At 38.8% G+C, this 20,710-nt stretch overlaps 1 protein-coding gene across 7 annotated transcripts in view; it reads left to right on the plus strand.

Annotated features, from left to right (window-relative positions):
• Window positions 1–17,303, plus strand: part of ABCA5 (ATP binding cassette subfamily A member 5) — a 60,096-nt gene extending 42,793 nt beyond the window's left edge. For 5 of the 7 annotated variants that reach the window (XM_073311237.1, XM_073311234.1, XM_073311233.1 and 2 more), the window contains 12 exons: window positions 57–148; window positions 3,944–4,067; window positions 4,929–5,046; window positions 5,143–5,234; window positions 5,402–5,577; window positions 6,026–6,101; window positions 6,196–6,290; window positions 7,603–7,722; window positions 8,078–8,227; window positions 9,514–9,593; window positions 11,282–11,337; window positions 11,899–17,303. In XM_073311237.1, the coding sequence (XP_073167338.1) occupies window positions 57–148; window positions 3,944–4,067; window positions 4,929–5,046; window positions 5,143–5,234; window positions 5,402–5,577; window positions 6,026–6,101; window positions 6,196–6,290; window positions 7,603–7,722; window positions 8,078–8,227; window positions 9,514–9,593; window positions 11,282–11,337; window positions 11,899–12,006 (1,287 nt within the window). In that variant the 3' untranslated portion in view covers window positions 12,007–17,303. Of the gene's footprint in view, window positions 1–56; window positions 149–3,943; window positions 4,068–4,928; window positions 5,047–5,142; window positions 5,235–5,401; window positions 5,578–5,985; window positions 6,102–6,195; window positions 6,291–7,602; window positions 7,723–8,077; window positions 8,228–9,513; window positions 9,594–11,281; window positions 11,338–11,898 lie in introns of those variants that run through there. The other 2 variants (XM_073311235.1, XM_073311239.1) reach the window with 2 other exon arrangements.
• The last annotated feature ends 3,407 nt before the right edge of the window (window positions 17,304–20,710 follow it).

A 20,710-nucleotide genomic window follows, 5' to 3' on the forward strand; every position in this document is an offset into this window, starting at 1 on the left:
CCTCAAGGGGCTAGAAATGTTTTGATTAACTGTAACTGTTTTTCTGTCTGTTTTAGCCTTATTTGCAGTGTGTAGTGTGGCTGTTCCTCCTGCGATATCTTGAAGTGAAAAATGGAGGTAAATCGATAAGAGAGGACCCATTTTTCAGGTCTGTGTTGCTTAATAGGATCTCTTCTTCTTCTGTATTGAAAAAGCCATCTTAAGATAGTATTGGTAGCACTAACTGGGAGTAGCTAATGTGCAGCAGAAGGCCCACCAAAGATAAAACAAAAATCCTTTTGTCACTGGAGTAATATGTCCTATTGCATTATCCTGATGTTTTAAAACAGTGCAGACATTGCTTGTTCTGTACTGGCGATCATCCTTATATCAATACGTATGTCTCTGACATAATTTAGATAATGCTTTTCTGCTAGAACGACTAATAGAAGGATCATTCCCTCATAACATTTGTGTGTCCAACTCAGGTTAACTCTGTAAAATTGAAAGAGCGGCCATACTTGGTCAGACCAACAGTCCATCTAGCCCAGTATTCTGTCATCTCACAGTGGCCAGTGCCCAATGCTTCAGAGGGAATGAACAAAACAGGGCAACTCTGAGTGATCCATCCCCTGTTGTCCAGTCCCAGCTTTTGGGAGTTGAAGATTTACAGACAGGGGTTGGATCTCAGACTATCTTGGCTAATAACCATCAATGGACCTATTCAATGTGAATTTCTCATTCTTTTTTTAATGTAATTATACTTTTGGCCCTCACAGCATCCCATGGCAATGAGTTCCACTGCACTGTGTGAAGATGTGCTTCCTTATGTTTGTTTTAAATTTGCTGCCTATTAATTTAATCAAGTGACCTCTCGTTCTTGTGTTATGTGACGAGGTAAATAACACTTCCCTACTCGTTTTTTCCGCACCGTTCGTGATTTTATAGACCTTAATGGTTTCCCACCTTGTCTCTTTTTTCTAAGGTGAACATTTGCAGTCTTTTTAATTTTTCCTAGTACAGAAGCTGTTCCATACCCCTAATCATTTTTGTTGCCTGACTTTTCTCCAATTCCAATATATCTTTTTTGAGATGAGTGACCAGAACTGCATGCAGTATTCAAGGTGTGAGCATACCATGGATTTATGTTGTGGCATTACGATATTTTCTGTTCTATTATCTATCCCTTTCCTAATGGTTCCTCGCATTCTCTTAGCTTTTCTGACTGCCATTGCACAGTCAGACCTACAGTTAGAAAGTCCTACAGGTAAAAATTACAGGAAGGGAGCATTAACTGAAATAAGTATTATGTTTAGGGAAAAATGCTTGGTTTTCTAGACATCATGGATCACTAACAGATGTTATCAGACATTATCCACTAAATGGAGACAAAATATGGCAATGTTTTATGCATTATACCAGTGCAAAATATTATAGTATATAGAAGTGTTCTGGCTTTTAAATGTAAGAGCTTGTAACTGAAGCTATTCACGTACTATTGAAGTAGAAAATTTATAATTGCTGGCTTACTATAACTGACAATGGTGGCACTAGAATGTGTGGGCCAGATCCTGGGCTCTTAAGTCCCTTTTGTAGGTAGGTAGCTGAGGATTCTTTGGGCATATTGGATATGCCAGAGGTGAGAGGGAAGAGGAGCTGGAGTGGCTGCTATGACAACTTAGAGTAGCCCTTTGGTTGAATGGCTGCTTTTCTGAGGATCTAGTCCTATATGCAAACACTTGTTACTTACTTGACCGTTATTTTTAAAGGATTTTCAGAATTACGACTGGGAAGAACATATTACCAAGCTTTAATGCAAATATTTATATTACAAAACAATAGATATGCCCTCTGAAACAGATCTAATTCAAAATTTTAAACTGGCATTAATGAAATGTGTTTATTGCCTTACACTGTTTGACACTTCAACATTTACGTTTTCATTTAACCAGCATGAATAGTATTCAGAAATCGTGCATAAAAATCTGCATAAATGTCGCCGATTTGCATTGGTACATAGTTTTAACAATCAAGTGGTGATACATATTATGCAAGGTATAATACTTTACAAGAAAAAGAGCACCTGGACTGTGTCTTTAAACACCAATAAATTATGGCTTTGACAATCCTTACACTTTGATCTAAGTTTAAATTGTATTCATCAACTATATAAAAGCAAGTACAATATGCAAATTAATTATCCAGGCAGAAGATATACCTATCTCTTAAAATATTGAAGGAAGACCAATATTTGGACAATTTCAGAGTTCTGTCATTATGCAGACAAGGGCCCTGATCTTGCAAACCTTACCTCTGGGGGAATTCTGAGCCACTGTGCGTGCACATAATTAATGAGCCGTGCATATTTTTAATATTTTTGCACAGAAACAGCTTCTACTGAAAAGTTTTGGCAATTCTACCTTATGCCCACCAGAGGGTGCTGTGGCAATAGAACACAGCAGCCTCTGCCAGTCAGCTAGGGAGGAGAAAGAGCCTGCAGAGCCTTCTTCACAGTGCCTGTAGGCCAGGTCGGGAGACAGAGGCAATGGGGAGACAGACAATGTGGGGCTGCTGGGGGTGGGGGTCACAGATAGGGGCTCATAAGGGCTGGTGGGGGAGGACAGCCTGGGACAGGGGCTGAATGGGAGTGGAGGTGCAGGGCCACATGGGGCTGGCAGGTGGCTGAGTGGGGGCACAGAGGCATATGGGGAGGAGGTGCAGGGCCACGTGGGGATGGGGGAAGTGGGTGACTGAGTGGAGGTGGAGGGACATGTGGACAGGGGGTGCAAGGACACATGCAGATGGGGGGAGTGGGTGTCTGAGTGGGGTGAAGGGACACATGTGCCTGACTGAATGGGAGAGGCTAGGGGTCAGCCAGGGTCTGCATGGGGGAAGCTCCCTAACAGTCCCTTCCCTCCCCTCCCCTCCCCTGCCAAAAAAACCCTCTTCCATACTTTTCCCACCCATACCAAACAACCCTCCAAGTTCACACCCAGACATCTTCCCAGCAATTATTTCCCTCTCCCTCAGCTCCTCCATTACCCCTCACTCCCTCCAGCTTTTTCACTGCTTCTGCGGGTAGGGAGGTGTGGGAAATATGGTTCTGTATTGTAGTTTAAATGAATAATTACTCAGAGTTCTGTATTAATATGGCTAGTAAGAAATCTATTTGTCGTCAAATATTTTCTGAATCTTTTTTGTCATCTGTATTGTTACAGACATACTTGCTGACAAGTATTTTGAAATAAATGACCAAAAATAATTGAAACTGGTGTGATTATATGGTGTTATATTAACAAATAAAATATGCAGAATTTGAAAATACTGTGTGCAGAATTTTAATTTTCTGTTGCAGAATTTTTAACTTTTTGGCGCAGAATTTCCCCAGGAGTAAAACCCTTGTAACTGGTCAAATACCTGCTCATATGTGTTAACAGGATTGGGGCTGTAGTGGGAAAATTTTGACTATGGGCTGTGGCATCTATCTGCACACTGTTCCTAGAGGCTAATAGAAATTGTACAGCTATTTCATCATAAACGGCTTTGGAGATTTACCTCATTCTTTATAACAGTAAGACCAGTGTAACCGTTGTGAAATAATTTTAATATTCACCGGTTTCTGTAGCTAAGAATCAACAGGAAAGGGCTTTGTTTACGTTTAAATGACCTGATTTTCTATGGCGTGACCTAGCAGTAGCCTTACTTTAGTGCAGTTTTTTGGCTTATTCCCTTTGATCGCAGTTCTTTTTAAGTGACAACTGAATTTTATTTTTTTAAAGACTTGTTTTCCACTGGTTTTTTTTCTCCCCATTCACATATGGCTAATTGCATGAGTTTATTGCCTAACAAACACAAAGGACTTGATCTTTCTGTCCATAATCAGGCAGCTCTCCAGTGAAATCCCTGGAAGCTTTGTCTGTTTAAAGACGACTGAACAGAAATTAATATTTGTTCCTCTCTTTAGAACTACTACAAAGATCAAAACATGGAAATTTCAAGATGATCCACATAATGAGAATGAGGATGAAGACGTAAAGGCAGAGAGGTTGTGGGTTAAAGAAAAGACAAGCTGCCAGAGCTCTGACGAGGTAATTGTGTAATTATGATTGAATCACAGGGGACAGGGTGAGATCAGATAAAATTGCTATCAAGAAATCAACATATGCCAGCTCTGAAATAATAAATTAATGCTTAATTGGAAATATTAGAACTAGATATTGTTTTTGTCTTCTGAATTAGTTACTACTTTGAATTATTTTGTATTAAAAAGATTCAGATGAGCAAATAGGATTCTATTTTTTTCACGTGAGTTGACGTCAGTACTTATTTTCTTTTGTTTCCAGTGCCTTCCTTGTTTGTGTCTATTTATTTGGTTTACCACCTCTTACCCATGGAAAAACCTAGAATTCTTGCCCTAAGAACAGCTCTGTGTCTGGTTGGGTTGGTACTTTTAGATTCCAAGCTAATGGGTACTCACACTTCGGGCTAGTAGGAGTTAGGTGCATCATGCCACTGAGATCAAGCCTTGAGGAGGAGGAGATGTGCTGTGTATTGCATATGAGCAGCTCTGACAGCAATTTTGAGCATAATTCTGCTGCTGCTTCCTAAGAGTTGTTGTCTGCATAGGGATCAGGTGCAGAATCGGACCCTTAAAATGGTTTTGCAGCATATAGAGACAATGAGGACTTAGAAGTGAAAAACAGGGACTCTGAGTGGAGATAATGGTGATAACCCCTGCTTGTGCCTAAGTGTAGCCATGGTGAAGCAGAAATGTAATGATTTACTAAGAAGACAGGAATATCTAAATCTCTCTGTCTAACCTCGGTAAATGTAAAAAAAAAACCCATATTTTATTGCGATAAACTTTCAGTTTGTCCATTGGCGCGAGTGCTTTTGTCATTTATATTTTAAAAAATAATTCAGTTATTATATTATCTTCTGTTTTTTAGAAACCAGCAATTCTGGTCAGCAGTCTGCATAAAGAATATGATGAAAGGAAGGATTTTCTTCTTGGGAGAAAAATAAAGAAAGTGGCAACTAAACACGTCTCTTTTTGCGTAAAAAAAGGTTGGCGTTAAATTAGTTACCATTGAAGTACTATATTTTGTTCCTGGAATGCATGGGTAACACTCTGTCTGTCATTTATGTATTTATTTTATTCAGGAGAAATACTTGGATTGCTAGGACCAAATGGAGCTGGAAAAAGCACACTGATTAACATGCTGGTGGGAGACGTTGAACCAACTGCTGGCCAGGTGCAGTATGTCGCTGCGAACTAATAGAAAAGGAATTGGGCTATCTATTTTTTGTTTATTGTTTTCTTACCATTTTGGTCACCAGCATCTCTAAATAGTTTTTGGTCTTTATAGAGACAAGCAAAGCCTATGAAAATACTGTTGAGTAAGGCCTGTCTTTTCCATAGGTGCTGATGGGAGACTATTCTTTAGGATTGAATAGTGAGGATCATTCTGCTAAATTTGTGGGATATTGTCCTCAAGTAAATCCACTTTGGCCAGATATTACGTTGCAGGAGCATTTTGAAATATATGGATCTGTCAAAGGAATGAGTAAAACTGATGTGGAAGAAGTTGTAAAACGGTAAAAATGAATTTCAGCATTTTTTGCTTGCACTCATATTTTAGCTGGGTTCTAATAGGTTAATAGTCTACAATAGATGTCATAGGTTTCTTGTGCTCTGTTTTTGTCTGACTATAGTAGACTGCTTTTAGCAGTTTTGAGCAAGAGGTGACTATGGTTTGGAAGGGACAAACCCAACAATATGTAATGCCTTTGATTTTTATATACATCCAGCTTACTCAGTGATTTCTAAGTGAGAGGCATAAGATGTAGCAATGTAAAAACTTTTATAAGGATTTTTTTAAAAAACATTAGAATAATTTTTGTAATTAGCAGAGTAACCAGTTATTTAACAATTGTACTAAGAGAAATGACAAAGCATATTTTGAGGATTAATAATCTATCTGCTTTCTTAAACAATGTTCTCAGTGATTGATGAGACAGATATTGTGCATTGGGTGTTTTGCAGCATTGCAAGTGCCCTTGAGTTGAAAAACCATCTACAGAAAACAACAAAGAAATTAGTGGTTGGAATTAAACGCAAGGTATGAAGAAGGTTTTAAAAGAAGTTGAATTCAGTATTTTCATAACATGAGGCCTATTGTGTAATCATATTTAACCTTCCTTCTTTCATGTCAGTTATGTTTTGCGCTAAGTATGCTGGGTAATCCCCAGATTACGTTGCTAGATGAACCATCTACTGGTATGGATCCTAAAGCCAAACAGCACATGTGGTGAGTGTAACATTATGCCACACTTTTTTTAAAAAAAGTCTACATTGTAGGATAATATGATAGTAATATTCTTACTCCAAAGGTCACAGTGGTAACATGCCATAGATTAGTATAGCCAAATCATGTATTTATTCTTCTTTCCAGTCATGTGAATAACTTGCTGTTAACATTAAGGAAGGCTACCTCTGTGCACTGCCAAGAATCTAGCTTTGTATAAACTGCTTGCCTCTGCATGTTGTCTTCAAATCATTTGCAGATTAATAGCTTATTTGCCTTTGAAGCTAAATCTTTCGTTTGATTTATAACAATCAAAAGCATACATTCGCAACTCAGTGCTTTCACAGCAACTTAAAATTCATAATTAGAATACAATAATAACATAATTAGAATACAAAGGACAGAAAGAATAGACTCCTCCATAATATTGGCCCATTGAGGAATAATAAACCGAGCTCCTCAAATTCATCCTCTTCCTACAGCTGTCCCTCCCCAGATGCCTAAGAAACTAGGTAGGTTTTGTAATGTGATGGGAAGGAGAGTTCTTTTAAGAGTTGTGGGACTCTCTTGGGTAATGCGAAGCTACAAGGTTAAACCAAAGGAGCTCCAGTTTGAGTTCCTCTGCTTGTCACCAGTGTGGTAACAAAGGCTGGAGAAAGAGGCAGTGCCTCTGGAAGCCAAGTAGCAAACCATTTTGTGTTTTTGATACAGGATATACCATGCTTGTCATAGTAATGTCCAGGGGATGAATTCGAGAGCCAGCTGACAAATTGCAGAACCATGTGATAAAATAATTTATCATGCACATTTGATCATTGCAACTGCTCTTTTCCTGCTAACCCATCTCTCCTAGAACTTACTCTGACAATCCAAACTTCTGAGTAGCTTCTTTCATCATTTTAAAGAAAAATAACCCACCAAAGAAATGTTTCCTCCTTTCTCCCCAAATTGTGAAATTTCCTCCCAGAGGCCAGCATAGGCAAGATTTAATACAGGATCAGTAACTGCTTCTGTGTGCCTTCCCAGTATTGACTTTGCATTTTAAATTAGCGTTTTCTTTTAATAATAAGGCTGTTGGGATTAAGAGACTAGTGGGCGTCCAAAGCCCTGCAAAATACTGACATTAATATATTTTAATTGAGAATAACTGAAAGAAATATATACATTTGCTTTTCTTTGCCCTAGAATGAAAAAAGCTGATCATGTGGCTGAGGAGTTTGTGTTAATTATAACTAAAGTATTATTTCCCCAACATACGACATGTCATGTTAAAGGTAATTTGTAGCTGTAGTTATTATTTTTCATTCATTTTCAGGAGGGCAATTCGAGCAGCATTTAAAAGCAAACAGAGAGCAGCTATTCTGACCACTCATTATATGGAAGAGGCTGAAGCTGTGTGTGATAGAGTTGCAATCCTGGTGTCTGGACAGTTAAGGTATTGAGGACTTTAGTCGTCCAGGGATATTTGGAACTTTTGCATAAGAGAAACATGGTGTGTCTCAGCTTGAACACATTTATAGCATTCAAAAAGTACAGCCACATTTGTATTCATCTCAAGCCTCTCATAAAATCATGCATCCGATGAAGTGAGCTGTAGCTCACGAAAGCTTACGCTCAAATAAATCTGTTAGTCTCTAAGGTGCCACAAGTCCTCCTGTTCTTTTTGCGGATACAGACTAACACGGCTGCTACTCTGAAACCTGTCATAAAATAATCTAATTCCTAAAAAGAAACGATTGAAAACAGCTCTGCTATATATTTATCTCTATATTTGTCTCAACGATCTGTAGGTGTATTGGTTCAGTTCAGCATCTAAAGAGCAAATTTGGCAGAGGCTATTTCTTGGAAATTAAATTAAAAGAAACAGCAGGTGTACAACAGGTGGCGTTTCTTCACAGGCAGATTTTGCACATCTTCCCAAATGCAAATCATCAGGAAAGGTAAAAAGTTATTAAATAGAGCGATGAAATAAAAGTTATTAAATACAGTCCTTACAAGGAAAAATATATATTTGTATTAATGCATGCTTCATTTTTGTCAGTGTGTTATGAATAAGTAATTAGTGATATCATGTTATCCACATTTTAAATAAAATATGTACGAAAATAAGCCTACAAAAGAGAACATGTCGTGAAAGCTAGCAAAGAAAAATACCTTTATTGATAGCAAGACCAAAATTATGCTTTTGTAACAGTTGTGACCTGGTAATTTCCTTGCTGAGAGTGACCTCTTTCCCACTCCAAGAAATATGGATGGTACCTATAGTCCTGCAAATGTCTGAGCTGCCTTCAGCCTCTTCTAGGAGTGCTTGGTCCACATCCCTTTTGTCCTGTCATCAAGAGTTCTTCCATAAATTTATTCGCAAAAAGAAAAGGAATACTTGTGGCACCTTAGAGACTAACCAATTTATTTGAGCATTAGCTCATGAAAGCTTATGCTCAAATAAATTGGTTAGTCTCTAAGGTGCCACAAGTACTCCTTTTCTTTTTGTGAATACAGACTAACACGGATGCTACTCTGAAACCTGTCATAAATTTATTGAAACACTAAATTACTTGAATTTCTGTCAGTGGATAAATGCACACTCTTAACAGTAATATCTTCTTCTAATTTGTTTACTGTTCACAAGGACCCAGGAAAAGCCTATCCTAGAAATACCCAAAGACTTTTTTTCAGGTGGGGCAGTATTTGGTGGAGAGGTCAATCTCAGAAAGGAGATCATCTGGTGACAGATTTTTCCATTCTGGATCTTTACCCCTGCCCCGGTCCAAGAAATTTGGGATGTAACAAACACTTGTCAGGTGACTCTGTCAGCCTCTTAATTCTTAGGATGTGACCTTGGAGTTTCCCTTTTTAAATGGACTAAACCAGGTGGTTGGGAGATTTTTGAACTGTCCACCAGAGAGAATACCTGATAAGTGAGGACAGTGCAGATGATTCTGTCTCGAGTGCCAAAGGGGGGTGACACAGAATTTTGATGGTGTCTTGAAAGGAGTCCTGGCTGGTGCGTCTGGTTCTGGCCTTTGTCAGGTTAGTGGACCAATAATCTGATCCACAATGGCAATTCCTATGTCCCTGTGTCACTATATGATTAGCTTGCAGTGCTTTGCCTCCTCCTTGAGAAAATGAACTTACGCTTAGTCATGTGAAACTTTTTTCTTTCCTTTTGCTTTCAGCAATTTTGGCCTGGGAAAATCTCACACTGTATTTTATGGGTTTTTTTCAGTTTTGCCTCCATTTTGGCATATAAAATTCCTAAGGAAGATGTACAGTCGCTCTCTCAGTCTTTTTCTAAACTGGAAGAAGGTAAGGCCAAGTATTTGCCAAGCAAATGAGGTAAATAGAAATCATTTTGCCTATTGTGCAGCCTGAAATATTCTCCTTGATCCTGTGTACCATGTACCATTACTCTTCTTCACATCTTTCCTCAAAATCCACTTGGTTCAGTTAGCTTTTTAATGCTAACCTCCATTCCATGACTCCTGCCCTTTTAACTTTATTTCCTCATAACCCATTAACTTCTATAACCCTGCTTTACTCTTAACCTATGTACACAATTCAAGGTAAAAAGAACTAAACAGATGTGAATGCAACAAGGACCTGGTTCAGTTCCCATCTCAGTCTATAAGTACCTACAGTGGACGAATATATTTAATTCTAGAGTGTTCTTTAATCCAGCAGACAAAGAACACAACAAGCTTCAATGACTGAAAGTTGAACTTAAAAAAAATCAAACTGGATATAAGATGCTAATGTTTAACTGTAAGGGTAATTGTCCACTGGAACAGATTGCCAAGAGATGTGGTAGATTTTTCATTGTTTAATCTTTGAAGTCAAATTGGATGCATTTCTTAAAGAGATGCTGTGGTAAATCAATGGCCAGATGGCGTTTTATAGCCTATGTTATGCAGTTCAGAGTAGATTAACATAATAGTCCTTTCTCACCTTAACATCTCTGAATATGTAAAGTCAGTGGTGTTGATCAGACCCCAAAAGTTTTATATCACTGTAATCTTGTCTTTCCCATATGCCAACCACCAAATGCACACAGTTTTGTGAGTCATTGCAATATTGAACTCAGATTATATATTCCTTTTGAAAGAAACCCTTTTTGTGTTTGTCTGAATATCTACTCTCACAGCCCTGGCGCTGTACAGATAATTTAAACATCATCCCTAGGAGTCTGAGAACTACGTTGTATTAGCATATCAGTTCAAAATGCCTGGAGCTTATCCCTTCTCTCCCCCCCCTTTTTTTTTTCTTTTTGCAGGGATATCAGGTTATGGCTAGGAGGGGTCACTGGGTTTCTCAGTGGGAATGGAGAAAGTTTATGGTGGTTGTAGCCTGTTATCACAGAGGTTAGGGCTTGGGAGTTGAAGCTAAACCCATAACAGTTTTTACCTGTGGAATAAGACCTTGCTGCTCCTCATGCAGCCCCAAGACACCTTCAGAGGGCGAGCCTGACTCCGTACATGAGAGGAAGGTCTTGGAGAGGATTTTGACTGGATACGAGGGTACCCAGACACCTTTAAGGCTTTCAAAGAAAATAGGCCATAAGGACTGAGGATCAACAGATTGAATGTTGATAAATATATTCCAAGGTATAGTGTTAAACCAGTTCAGTAAAGATGCAGCTAGAGTCCGTTACACAAGACATAGTGTCGTGGGTTTTTTGGTACTGCTGGATGGATGACACTGTCAGTGATTCTTTTCCACGTCTAATTTCTACGACTGTGTGGATGCCACCTTCCAGTCTCTGTTCCAATCCCCTCCCACTCTGGAGAGAGGGAGACTGCAACCTAAGACCTGAACCAGTTGCTCTAACATGGCATTGCACTGAGCTGGGCCATCTAATTGTAAAACTCCTCTGTATTTTTAGTGAATTTAACAATAGATATTTGAATCATTTAATAATACAGATTTAAATAAAGTCCTTTTGAGGCATTTGATGATTAATTGTTCTTAAATGTGCATTCTTTTAATCCTTTTAACAGCCAAACATGCCTTTAATATCGAGGAGTACAGCTTTTCTCAAGCAACCCTGGAACAGGTATAGGAAGCAAATTTTATTTCATAATTGTAAAAAAAAAAATATCTGTGGATTATAGTTTTATAGGGTAAAATTTTCAAAAGTGCCAAGTAAGAGCTGAAGTGCCATTTCCAAAAATGAGATAAACATTTAAGAACATAAATCCCATTGACTTTCAAAATAAGAGTGTAAGTAAGAGTCAAAAACAAAAGGCATGGAAACTACAACGATTGGAACAAAGCAAATCCCTGTCGTTAGGAATTACTAACTTTTGATTAAATAAATTCCGTGTCATTTGCCTGCGCAAACTGGATAAATCCATGGATTTATTATTGCTGACACTGGATACTCTGCAACTTGCATCTGGTACAGGCTACTTCTTCTTCTGTTGTGTTATAGTAACAAAGAAATCTTAACTCTCCATTCTGAAGGGTCAGTATACCTATTCAGATACTAGTGCAATAGGTCCCACTTTTGTAATTCGTTTCCATTAATTTTATTTGATTGGTAAGCACTCCAATCCTTGCAGTCTGAATGCTCTTACACTGAATACACTGTTGATGCCATTTTCGTCCGTTTTAGGTTTTTGTGGAGCTTGCTAAAGAACAAGAAGAGGAAGATAATAGTTTTGGAACCTTAAACAGCACACTTTGGTGGGAAAGAACACAGGAAGACAGAGTCATTTTTTGAGCTCTTTAAATACTGTCAGATTCAATAGATGTACACTATACAGTTCACTTTTGTCTTTTTTTGTTTCTTGTAATGTGTGCTGAGTGCTAAGAAAGCAGTTGAGATTGAGAAAAATATCTGACTTGAAAAACAAAAATAATAATTGTAAACTTCAAGCATATTTCCCCTGCCTGGACTTATCCATCAATGTTATGCAACTGTGGGAGTGCCTTTATTTGTGAGGACTCTTATTGCTTGCATATAATTGGTCTGTTTTTTAAAATTTCTGATCCACTCGCCTTACTCTGTCCTATTTTGAAGTGATAATGGTAAATGACAATTTAGTCCTTTATAATTTCCTGTTTGTTTTGGTCAATCTGTGGTCTATGCTTCTAGAAACTCCAACCTTGAGCTTGTTCAGCTATTCAGTGTGTGATATCAGTATATAATTGCTCAACTCCAGGATCAAACTTCTGCCTTGCTTATCTTTCAAGAGGGAGCTTCCAGCAAAGGCAGGGGTCCACAGAACCAGGGCAGCACCACTAGAAAAGAGTCACAAAAATAGAAGTCAGCACAGAAGATATAGCAATGCCAGAAGTCAGTGACTTGTCTGAGTTGGAGTAAGCATGTAGATATAAGGTAGATGTTTAAAGAAGTCAATTTTGAGCTTTAACTGCCCGATAGTGTTCTGGTAAGCTTTATCGTCACTTCCTCTACATAAAATTCCATGTAGACTAGATTGCTATACAGACAACTCACTTAACTGCCTGATTCCAGGGTTCATCATGGAATATGATGCTGGTTAGTTCAGCCTAAATTGTTTATATGATACCAAATATCGATACCTAAAATTCAGTTAACTTATATGCTGACTTTAAATTCCCATTGGATCCTGCTGATCAAAATCCTGATGCTCCTGTTTGGTATGGTATATCTCAGGTCAACTCTCCTTATCCAAAATAATCAGTATGATACCACAGTGCCTCCATAACGGATCCTGCTCCATCACCTCGATTCTTGAGTTTATTTGCTGTATCTCAGTTTTAAACTCCTCCTCTTTGTGCCATATATGGACTTTAGTATCCAGATGACCATACTCGTTAGTCTCTTCTCATCATAATGTTCCTCCAGTCCTATGCTGCTTCAGAATGTGTAACCTGTGTGTGTGTTTTAACTAATCTCTGCTTTTTCCCTTGTTCTCTGCCCTCTTCTGGGCTAGCACCTCCCTGGCTGATCAGTAGGCACATGATCTATAGCATACTGATGAGGGACACAGCTGTCACCTCACAAACTTGCTTGGAAGAGGCCAGAGGCCCTTTTTGCTTTTTTAAAAGAGGGGGGAAAGGAAATTCAACATTCATCGCTAAATAGGGCCCTAAATTATATAATAAACTTAGCTTGGGATCCACTCAACAGAAAAATATTTACACATTAGTATAATATGGCACGTGGTTAACCATTATGAACCTTTTTAATGCAAATTGGCAAGTGTAACTCTAATCAAGTTACCTTTGTAGGTTGCGTAAAAATGTATAATGCATGCACTTGTAAGTTTAAATGTGGTTTGCAAAGCTGGATAGGTTCCTTTGAGTCTATATTTGTAAAAGCGTGACCACCAAATGAATATATCTTTATGGAATTTGCATAAATGTGAGCATTTCTAGTTCTATTCTTTGTTAAAACAATCTGTTTTGTTGAACACGTGTTCTAACACACGTTTAAAAGGCATTTCTTTAGGTGTGTTCATTTTTTGTGACCATGAATTTACAGGCTTGTGCACCAATGCTTTCTAATCTATCTTTGTTGCAATAGTAATGAGGCAATACAATACCATGTCCAGTTCACTGAGAGTGCTTTCTTATTTCTATCATGCTCATTTTGTCTCATCATAAATCAAAAAGGGTAAACTCCAAAAGCAGATATTGTCTTGTCACTAAGAAAACTTTTGTTTGTTATCTGGCAAAATTGTTCTCTGTCGAAGAAATAATAAGAGAGCCCATGTGTGGTTCAGCATCCTCAGATCTGAGAGTAAGTATTAATCCTGTGTGTGTTCCAAAGAAAAAATCTTTGATTTAAAAATTGAAAGAATCAATTCATCTAATTGGCTATTTAATCTGAGCTTTTTAGAATCAAAATTTCAGGTTTTTGAACAATTGATTGCATTGTAGAATGTATTAATTGAAATGCACTGTGCAAATATTCGGTATATCTGAAGACACATGACACATAAAACATATCAGTTACATATGTTTACCTTAAGATTAGAAAATTCCTATCATCTTCCTTTCTAAAATGTTCAGAACTCAGAAAACTATGCTCTAAGGCAAACATTTGTGTACCATTGGGCAATAATTAATGTAAAATTGATTGCTTAATTCTGCCTGTGTAGGCTCCCATTTATTTCAATGCAAGTCTTATAATTGACCCAGTGGGGGCAGGAATGAGCCCTATATGTGTACAGTTTTTGCTTCTTTCTCTGTACATCTAGGATTGCATGGAATGATGTGGATCTTGTTTTCTTACATATTGCACTTGAGCCTGTGAATCCCACTTAGACCTTGATATCCTGCGTGGAGGTGCGATCCCTCTGCTGAGTGGGAAGGGAGAGGGCACATTACCTTTCAGGAGCTGGTACACAGTCAATCTGTCCACTTTAATAAGCCATATATCGTGGAACCGTCTTGCACTGAAATGTGCAGTAATGTAACTCAGTTTATATTGAAATAGAATGATTGTCCGCTGAATTGTTTTAAGGCACTGACTGGGCCAAATTCTGCTCTGTTACACTGATGCAATACTATTGCTATTGTTGTAGTGTATTTATTTAACACGTATATTGCAGTAGCATCTCGAGACTGATGCCCCATTGTCCTGGGTGCTGTACCACTGTATAGTGAATGAGAGTCCCTACCCAAAAAGCTTGCCACTGACTTAAATCAATTGATTGGATTGCAGTGACAGAGCAGAAGTTTGTTCAATGTAATAAGAAAGTTTCTCTGTATTTTATAACAAAGATGAGGCTGAGCATAATAATTACCCAGAGCTTGTGTTGATGTGCTGTCTTTATCCCATTTATTCTACATATCTGTTTTACTCTGGAATTTTCTTTATCACTACATGATACCCCCCTACTTCGGACTTCATATCTACTGACATCATATCCCATTGCTTACACTCTTAGGATCTCATCCGAAAACCTATTAAATCAATGTACATAATAGGAGCCTTTCCATTGACTCCAGCGAACTTTAGATCATGCCCCTCGCATCAGATCCTCCGTGAATGAGTAATAACCCACACTACACATTCGTTATATGAATCCAAGGTAATGCTTATGCCTTATATCTTGCCAACATACTATTATTTTTTTGCTTTTTATCATCTTCAAGGAAACCTGTTCTATAGACGAACTTTACTTTTCGATAAGCATTGGGTAGTTTTTGCAGTCTTATTTGGTTAATATGAGAAATCTGATGTAGCATTGTTTCACTTTTTTCGCATTCAAATACATTTTGAAAGATAATAAATCTAGTTAACTCTCACACAGTGGCACATTCAATACGTATCCGTGGCCAGCAGCAGACATAATAGCTTCAGAAAAACACAACTGGCCAAAAGGATTGAAAACTTAAATATAATATTGAACCTTTTCTTTCTCCAAAAGATCATAGATAATAGACTTAGGGAAATCCTCCATCCTCCTGCCTTTGGGCAGGTACGACATTTGTCTTATTCCCAGAACCAAATTTTTTCCAGACTGTACAGGTTAAATTCCCTAATCCTTCTCTACAAATTTATACATGCTAATCTTGACCTTCCTGCTCCCTAGAGTTTTACAATATTAAACAGGGGGGAGGGATAGCTCAGTGGTTTGAGCATTGGCCTGCTAAACCCAGGGTTGTGAGTTCAATCCTTGAGGGGGCCATTTAGGGATCAGAGGCAAAAATTGGGGATTGGTCCTGCTTTGAGCAGGTGGTTGGATAGATGACCTCCTGAGGTCCCTTTCAACCCTGATATTCTATGATTCTATGAATATTATTCTTCAGGATGAAGTGCCCCAAATTGTAGAGTGCTCCATCTGGCCTCATTTTGCCCAGTCTCTAAACTCATGTCAATTAGGTCACTTCTGCCTTTCAGTGTGTTCAGAATTACTCCAACATGGTGTCATCTATATTATTAATGTACAGTTTGCTCTTTCTTCTGATGTATGGCAATACTGTGTTTGCCAGGTTAGGACCCTTTGTTATACCTGATGCCTCTTTCCAATTTGATTCTCTTCTCTTTCATCTATAATTCCTCTGTTGATCTATAGCCATTCAAAGAGTTTTGTATTCTATCATAATAGTCAAGTAACATTGTTCTGACTTTTCAAATAGGGTTTGATTTTCTAATAGGTTTGTCACTAACTTTTTCATGATCCATATCAAAGGCTTTATTGGAATCTAGGAGAAATGTGCCTAGAATTGTTCTCATCTACACTGCAGTAACCCCATTGATGGTTACTCTGAATTTACAGATATAAGTGAGAGCAGAATTTGCCCCATTAAGTCCACTAGATATGTGGTGCCTAATAGATCTCAAAAACAGAGGAAATTATATGGAAGATCAAATATATTGAAATACAGTGAAAGACAATTGATATCAGCTTAAAACTTTAGAACTAAAATGTTACATTTGCGCTCAGTGGCTTTTGTTGGTATTTTAGTACTATAAATAATAAACTGAACTCAAATTGTACATAATAGAGAGGTAATACAAACCTCAGATGACAGTATAACAGGAAGCCAGGTAGTTGTGGATTCTTGCTCCAGGTCTGACCCTGATGATGCTGGGTGACCTTGGACAAGTAACTTAGTTCCCCTGTCTATAAAACGGATATAGTAATACTTATCTACCTCACAGGGATGTTGTGAGGATCAATTAGTTAAAGTGTCTACAAAACTTTGAAGATAAAATTGCTTTAGTAGTATTATAAGGATTTATTTTTGTATTGGTGTTCTAATAACTCAGATTTTGCTCACATTATCATGAGAAATCCTTATTTAAAATATACTGTACAGTTGCATGTAGTTTATCTATATGATATGTGCTATATTCTTTCATAACAGGATAATTTTTATTTAAACATTGTTAGCATTCTTTAAATGTATATTGTGATATTAGTCATATGCTTTCTTGGGCATTTATGTTGTTTAATTTTGTACATGTTTATTTTTCTTTTATCATTTTGATGTATTTGTAAAACAATTAGCAATTATTTTTGTTTTTCCCAATAGAAAGTGCTGTTGAAATAAAGATGGCTGGATTGCTAATGCTCACGCCTTTACAATGTATCTGTTTTTCTGCTATGCTAAGTATAAGGAATAATGGATAAAATATTCAAAAGCGCCAAAATGACTTAAGAGCATCAATCTTGTTCATCTTCAATTGAACGTAGTCTCCTAAGTCACTTAGGGCCATGACAATGGGGTTGTATAGATGATATGTGTCTACCTGTAATGCATTCAGCCATTATTTCTAGTAGCTGGAAAGTTCATACCTTCATGTCCTAAAGTGAATTTTCAATTTTTACATATTTTTATCTTTTGCTATTTATTTAGTTCCCATGAAAAGTGCTGGACAGACACCCCCAAGGGCTGAGGTCCTCAAGCCACAGAACACGTACAGCAAAGGCAGCAACAACTCAAGTTTCTCCACATTGCCTGGCCAGTGCGCCGAAATTTTATTCTAGAAGGATCACCTCCTATGGGGGTGGGGGAGGAATGCAGTGCTTGCAGAACGGCTGTAGGGTACATGCCCGGGTGCATACCCACAGGGTTCAAGTGTGTTTTGACGTGCGTAAGCAGTACCTCAATGTCTATGCTGCTATTTATACCCGTGCTAGGGGGCATGCAGTGTATATACTTTACATGCCACCGCAAGGAGTGTGCTGTGTAGACATAACTTGAGAGAAGGGAGTTAATTCACCCTGGTCCATTTAATCCTTGTCCACCTTATTGAGACTTCCAAAAAGCTTTCCAATTATGGTGATGTGATTTGTGATGCGGACACTTAGGAATTGGACTATGACCAGCAAATGCATTTCATGTAGTTCACTAAACCCGTCTTTGCGTGATAACCTTCTGTCAGTGCCAACTTGGGATTTATTTGAAGGGATACGTAACATTAGGGAAACAAGTTGTTACTAAATAACTATGATAGGTTGGTGCCCAAAGGTATGTGATGATATAATGCCTGATTCTCCACTGCCTTGCACTTTATGTAGTTATTACCCCTTTTAAGGTGGATGTTTCATACTGCCTGTAAATCAGTGGAATTATATAAGTGTAAAACTGGCTTAAATGAGAGAAGAATTGGGCCTTTGTCCTATCACATTTTTTCACATAGGAAGCGGATGAGTTGAAGGTTCTGTAGGGGGCTTAAAAACACAAAGGTAAATAAATTCAACTAACGTTATCAGTAACCTGTTCATTAATATGTAACTATAAATGGTATATGTCCTTGGGCTTTACTTCAGACTTCAGAAAAACAAAGCCAACCATTAGAGAACATGCCCCCCCCCCCCGAGTGTGAAAAGGAAAACTAGTGTGAGAAGGAAAACTAAACACGTAGTAAATAATCCAATTATCACAGAGTACATTTAACTGTGGAGGGGGAAATGGTTGTGAATTTTAAAAAGGTGTCATTTTAAACAAATGAAATGTAAATGGCCACAGGATGGCAGTACGCTGCAAGACATGAGAAATGCTTGTAGTGTGTTTTGAAGAGACCTTTATTTGCAAAAGCAACAGTGAAATGATAACGGTAGGAGTGAGGGATCGTGGACTAGTTTATTCTAAAAATCAAATTAAAAAATCATTCTAAAAAAAAAAGATGCAAAGGTTTATGATGCATTCAGTGTTCTTTTTCACAATCTGAATGATTTAGTCCTTTAGGTTTCAGTATCAAAAATCTCCATTACTCCAAAACTGGCTCCCTGCTCTGGTAGATAGTCTTTGTCTGTTCTTCTGCATGACTCTCCGGCCTCTCCCGGTTCCTACCCTACTCACCCTCCAATAGTCATCAGGCTCTTCTGCCTTTGAAAATCCTGTTGTTGGGCTCCGCATTTAATTTTAGAACATCCAAACTTTTAAATGAAGTGGCACGTAGCGCACCAGCAGAGAGATTCCGGGTGAGTGGAGAACTGAGGTGGAATTGAAGGGTTTAGGCAAGGGGGACACCAGGATCAGGAGAGTGAAGAGTAGTTGTTTCTGGGATTGACTATTCAAAGGGGAAATAGAAGAGCCAGGAGACTACTAGAGGCTCTTGGAGTCAGCCATGCAGGTCTCCCCACTAACAATCCTAGGTATTCCAAATGGAAAACACGTATTGGGACTGCCAGTCCCATGGATCTTAAATATTTTCTTCCCATAACCTACCAGTCAGATACATTTTTCCCAGGACCCCCATGTTCTATCTAGTACCTTCTCATTCCAGTTCTTTTGTGAACTTCCAGAAATAAGAAACCAGCACTGAAGTATTTCAGGCACTGCTGAGTGCTTTACTGTCTCTCTGGCTTGGATTGGAAAGAAAACTTCCCTTTATCTCACTGCTATGCATGGAGGGAGCAGGGGGATCCACTGGCCGGTTTTAGTCTTTTCCCTCATTGAGGGTCCTACAGGTAGGGAGAGGCTCCATTCTTTTTCCCTTGTGGATAACGGCAGTTCCAAACTGTCTCCAATTCTGGCTGCTCCCCCCTCTCCCAGTCTTCTCCTGGCTGTTTCAAACAGAGAAGTTGCATTTCTAGGGAAGGCTGTGAAAAGGCAACAGCAATTCTTTCTCAGGGTCTCTCAGGTGTGATAGCCTTTCTTGCTCTCATGGTGTGTCGCATGTATGCTCTGCCTGGTAGATGTGTATGCCTACTGATTAGGGTTAGCAGTTTGTCACACACATGGTCCCAGATGGTGAAAGGATCATGCACAAGGTTCGCTTTGTCAGCATCCAGCCACTGATGACCTAGAAGTGGAACAGATGAGCATTTTTATGAAGCTATCATCTCGGTAGGCTTCTCAGCCTTGGGTCTCGCATCTCCAGGGCAAATCGTGTGGGGAAACTCCCCCAGCTCTAAGATTTTCGGTTCTGTGAGGTAGCTGTAAGCCAGTTTGAAGGCTCTGCTCTACTGAGCATGCTCCAACAACCGGGCCTTCAGGAGCTCTGGAGAGCTACTGCCAGTTCTTTTTTGACTAAATTTCCCTCGGCAGTCCCGCCTAATGGTACTAACCGCCTCCGCCTTGTATCATCTGAGGAGTGAAGCTTCAGAATCTTTTAAGACACCATTTTAGTATCCTTTCATACAAAGTTATGAGGGCCCCTGAGTCATAGGCTCGAGACTAGAAGATAACTAAGCTTTGGTGCCTCGAGAGGATTTCTATGCTTCCCCACCCTGAAACCTGGCACGTCAGTGGTCTGCAACCTGCAGGAAAGATAAAGCCTGCCAGGAAGGCTGATGCTAGCTGAGGGGCATAGAGCTCACTAAGTCTCTTAGGCCTAGTCTACACCTAAAACTTAGGTAGACCTAGCTACATCATTCAGACCCGTGAAAGATTTTGCACCCTGAGCACTGTAGTTAGTTGATCTAATCCACAGTGGAGACATGGCTAGGTTGATGGAAGGATTCTCTCATCGACCAAAACGCTGGCCATCAGAGAGATGGCTTACCTACATCAACGGAAAACCCCTTCTGTCA

This window comes from Lepidochelys kempii, chromosome 14 (assembly GCF_965140265.1).
Source record: "Lepidochelys kempii isolate rLepKem1 chromosome 14, rLepKem1.hap2, whole genome shotgun sequence".
NCBI classification, from domain to species: Eukaryota; Metazoa; Chordata; order Testudines; family Cheloniidae; genus Lepidochelys; species Lepidochelys kempii.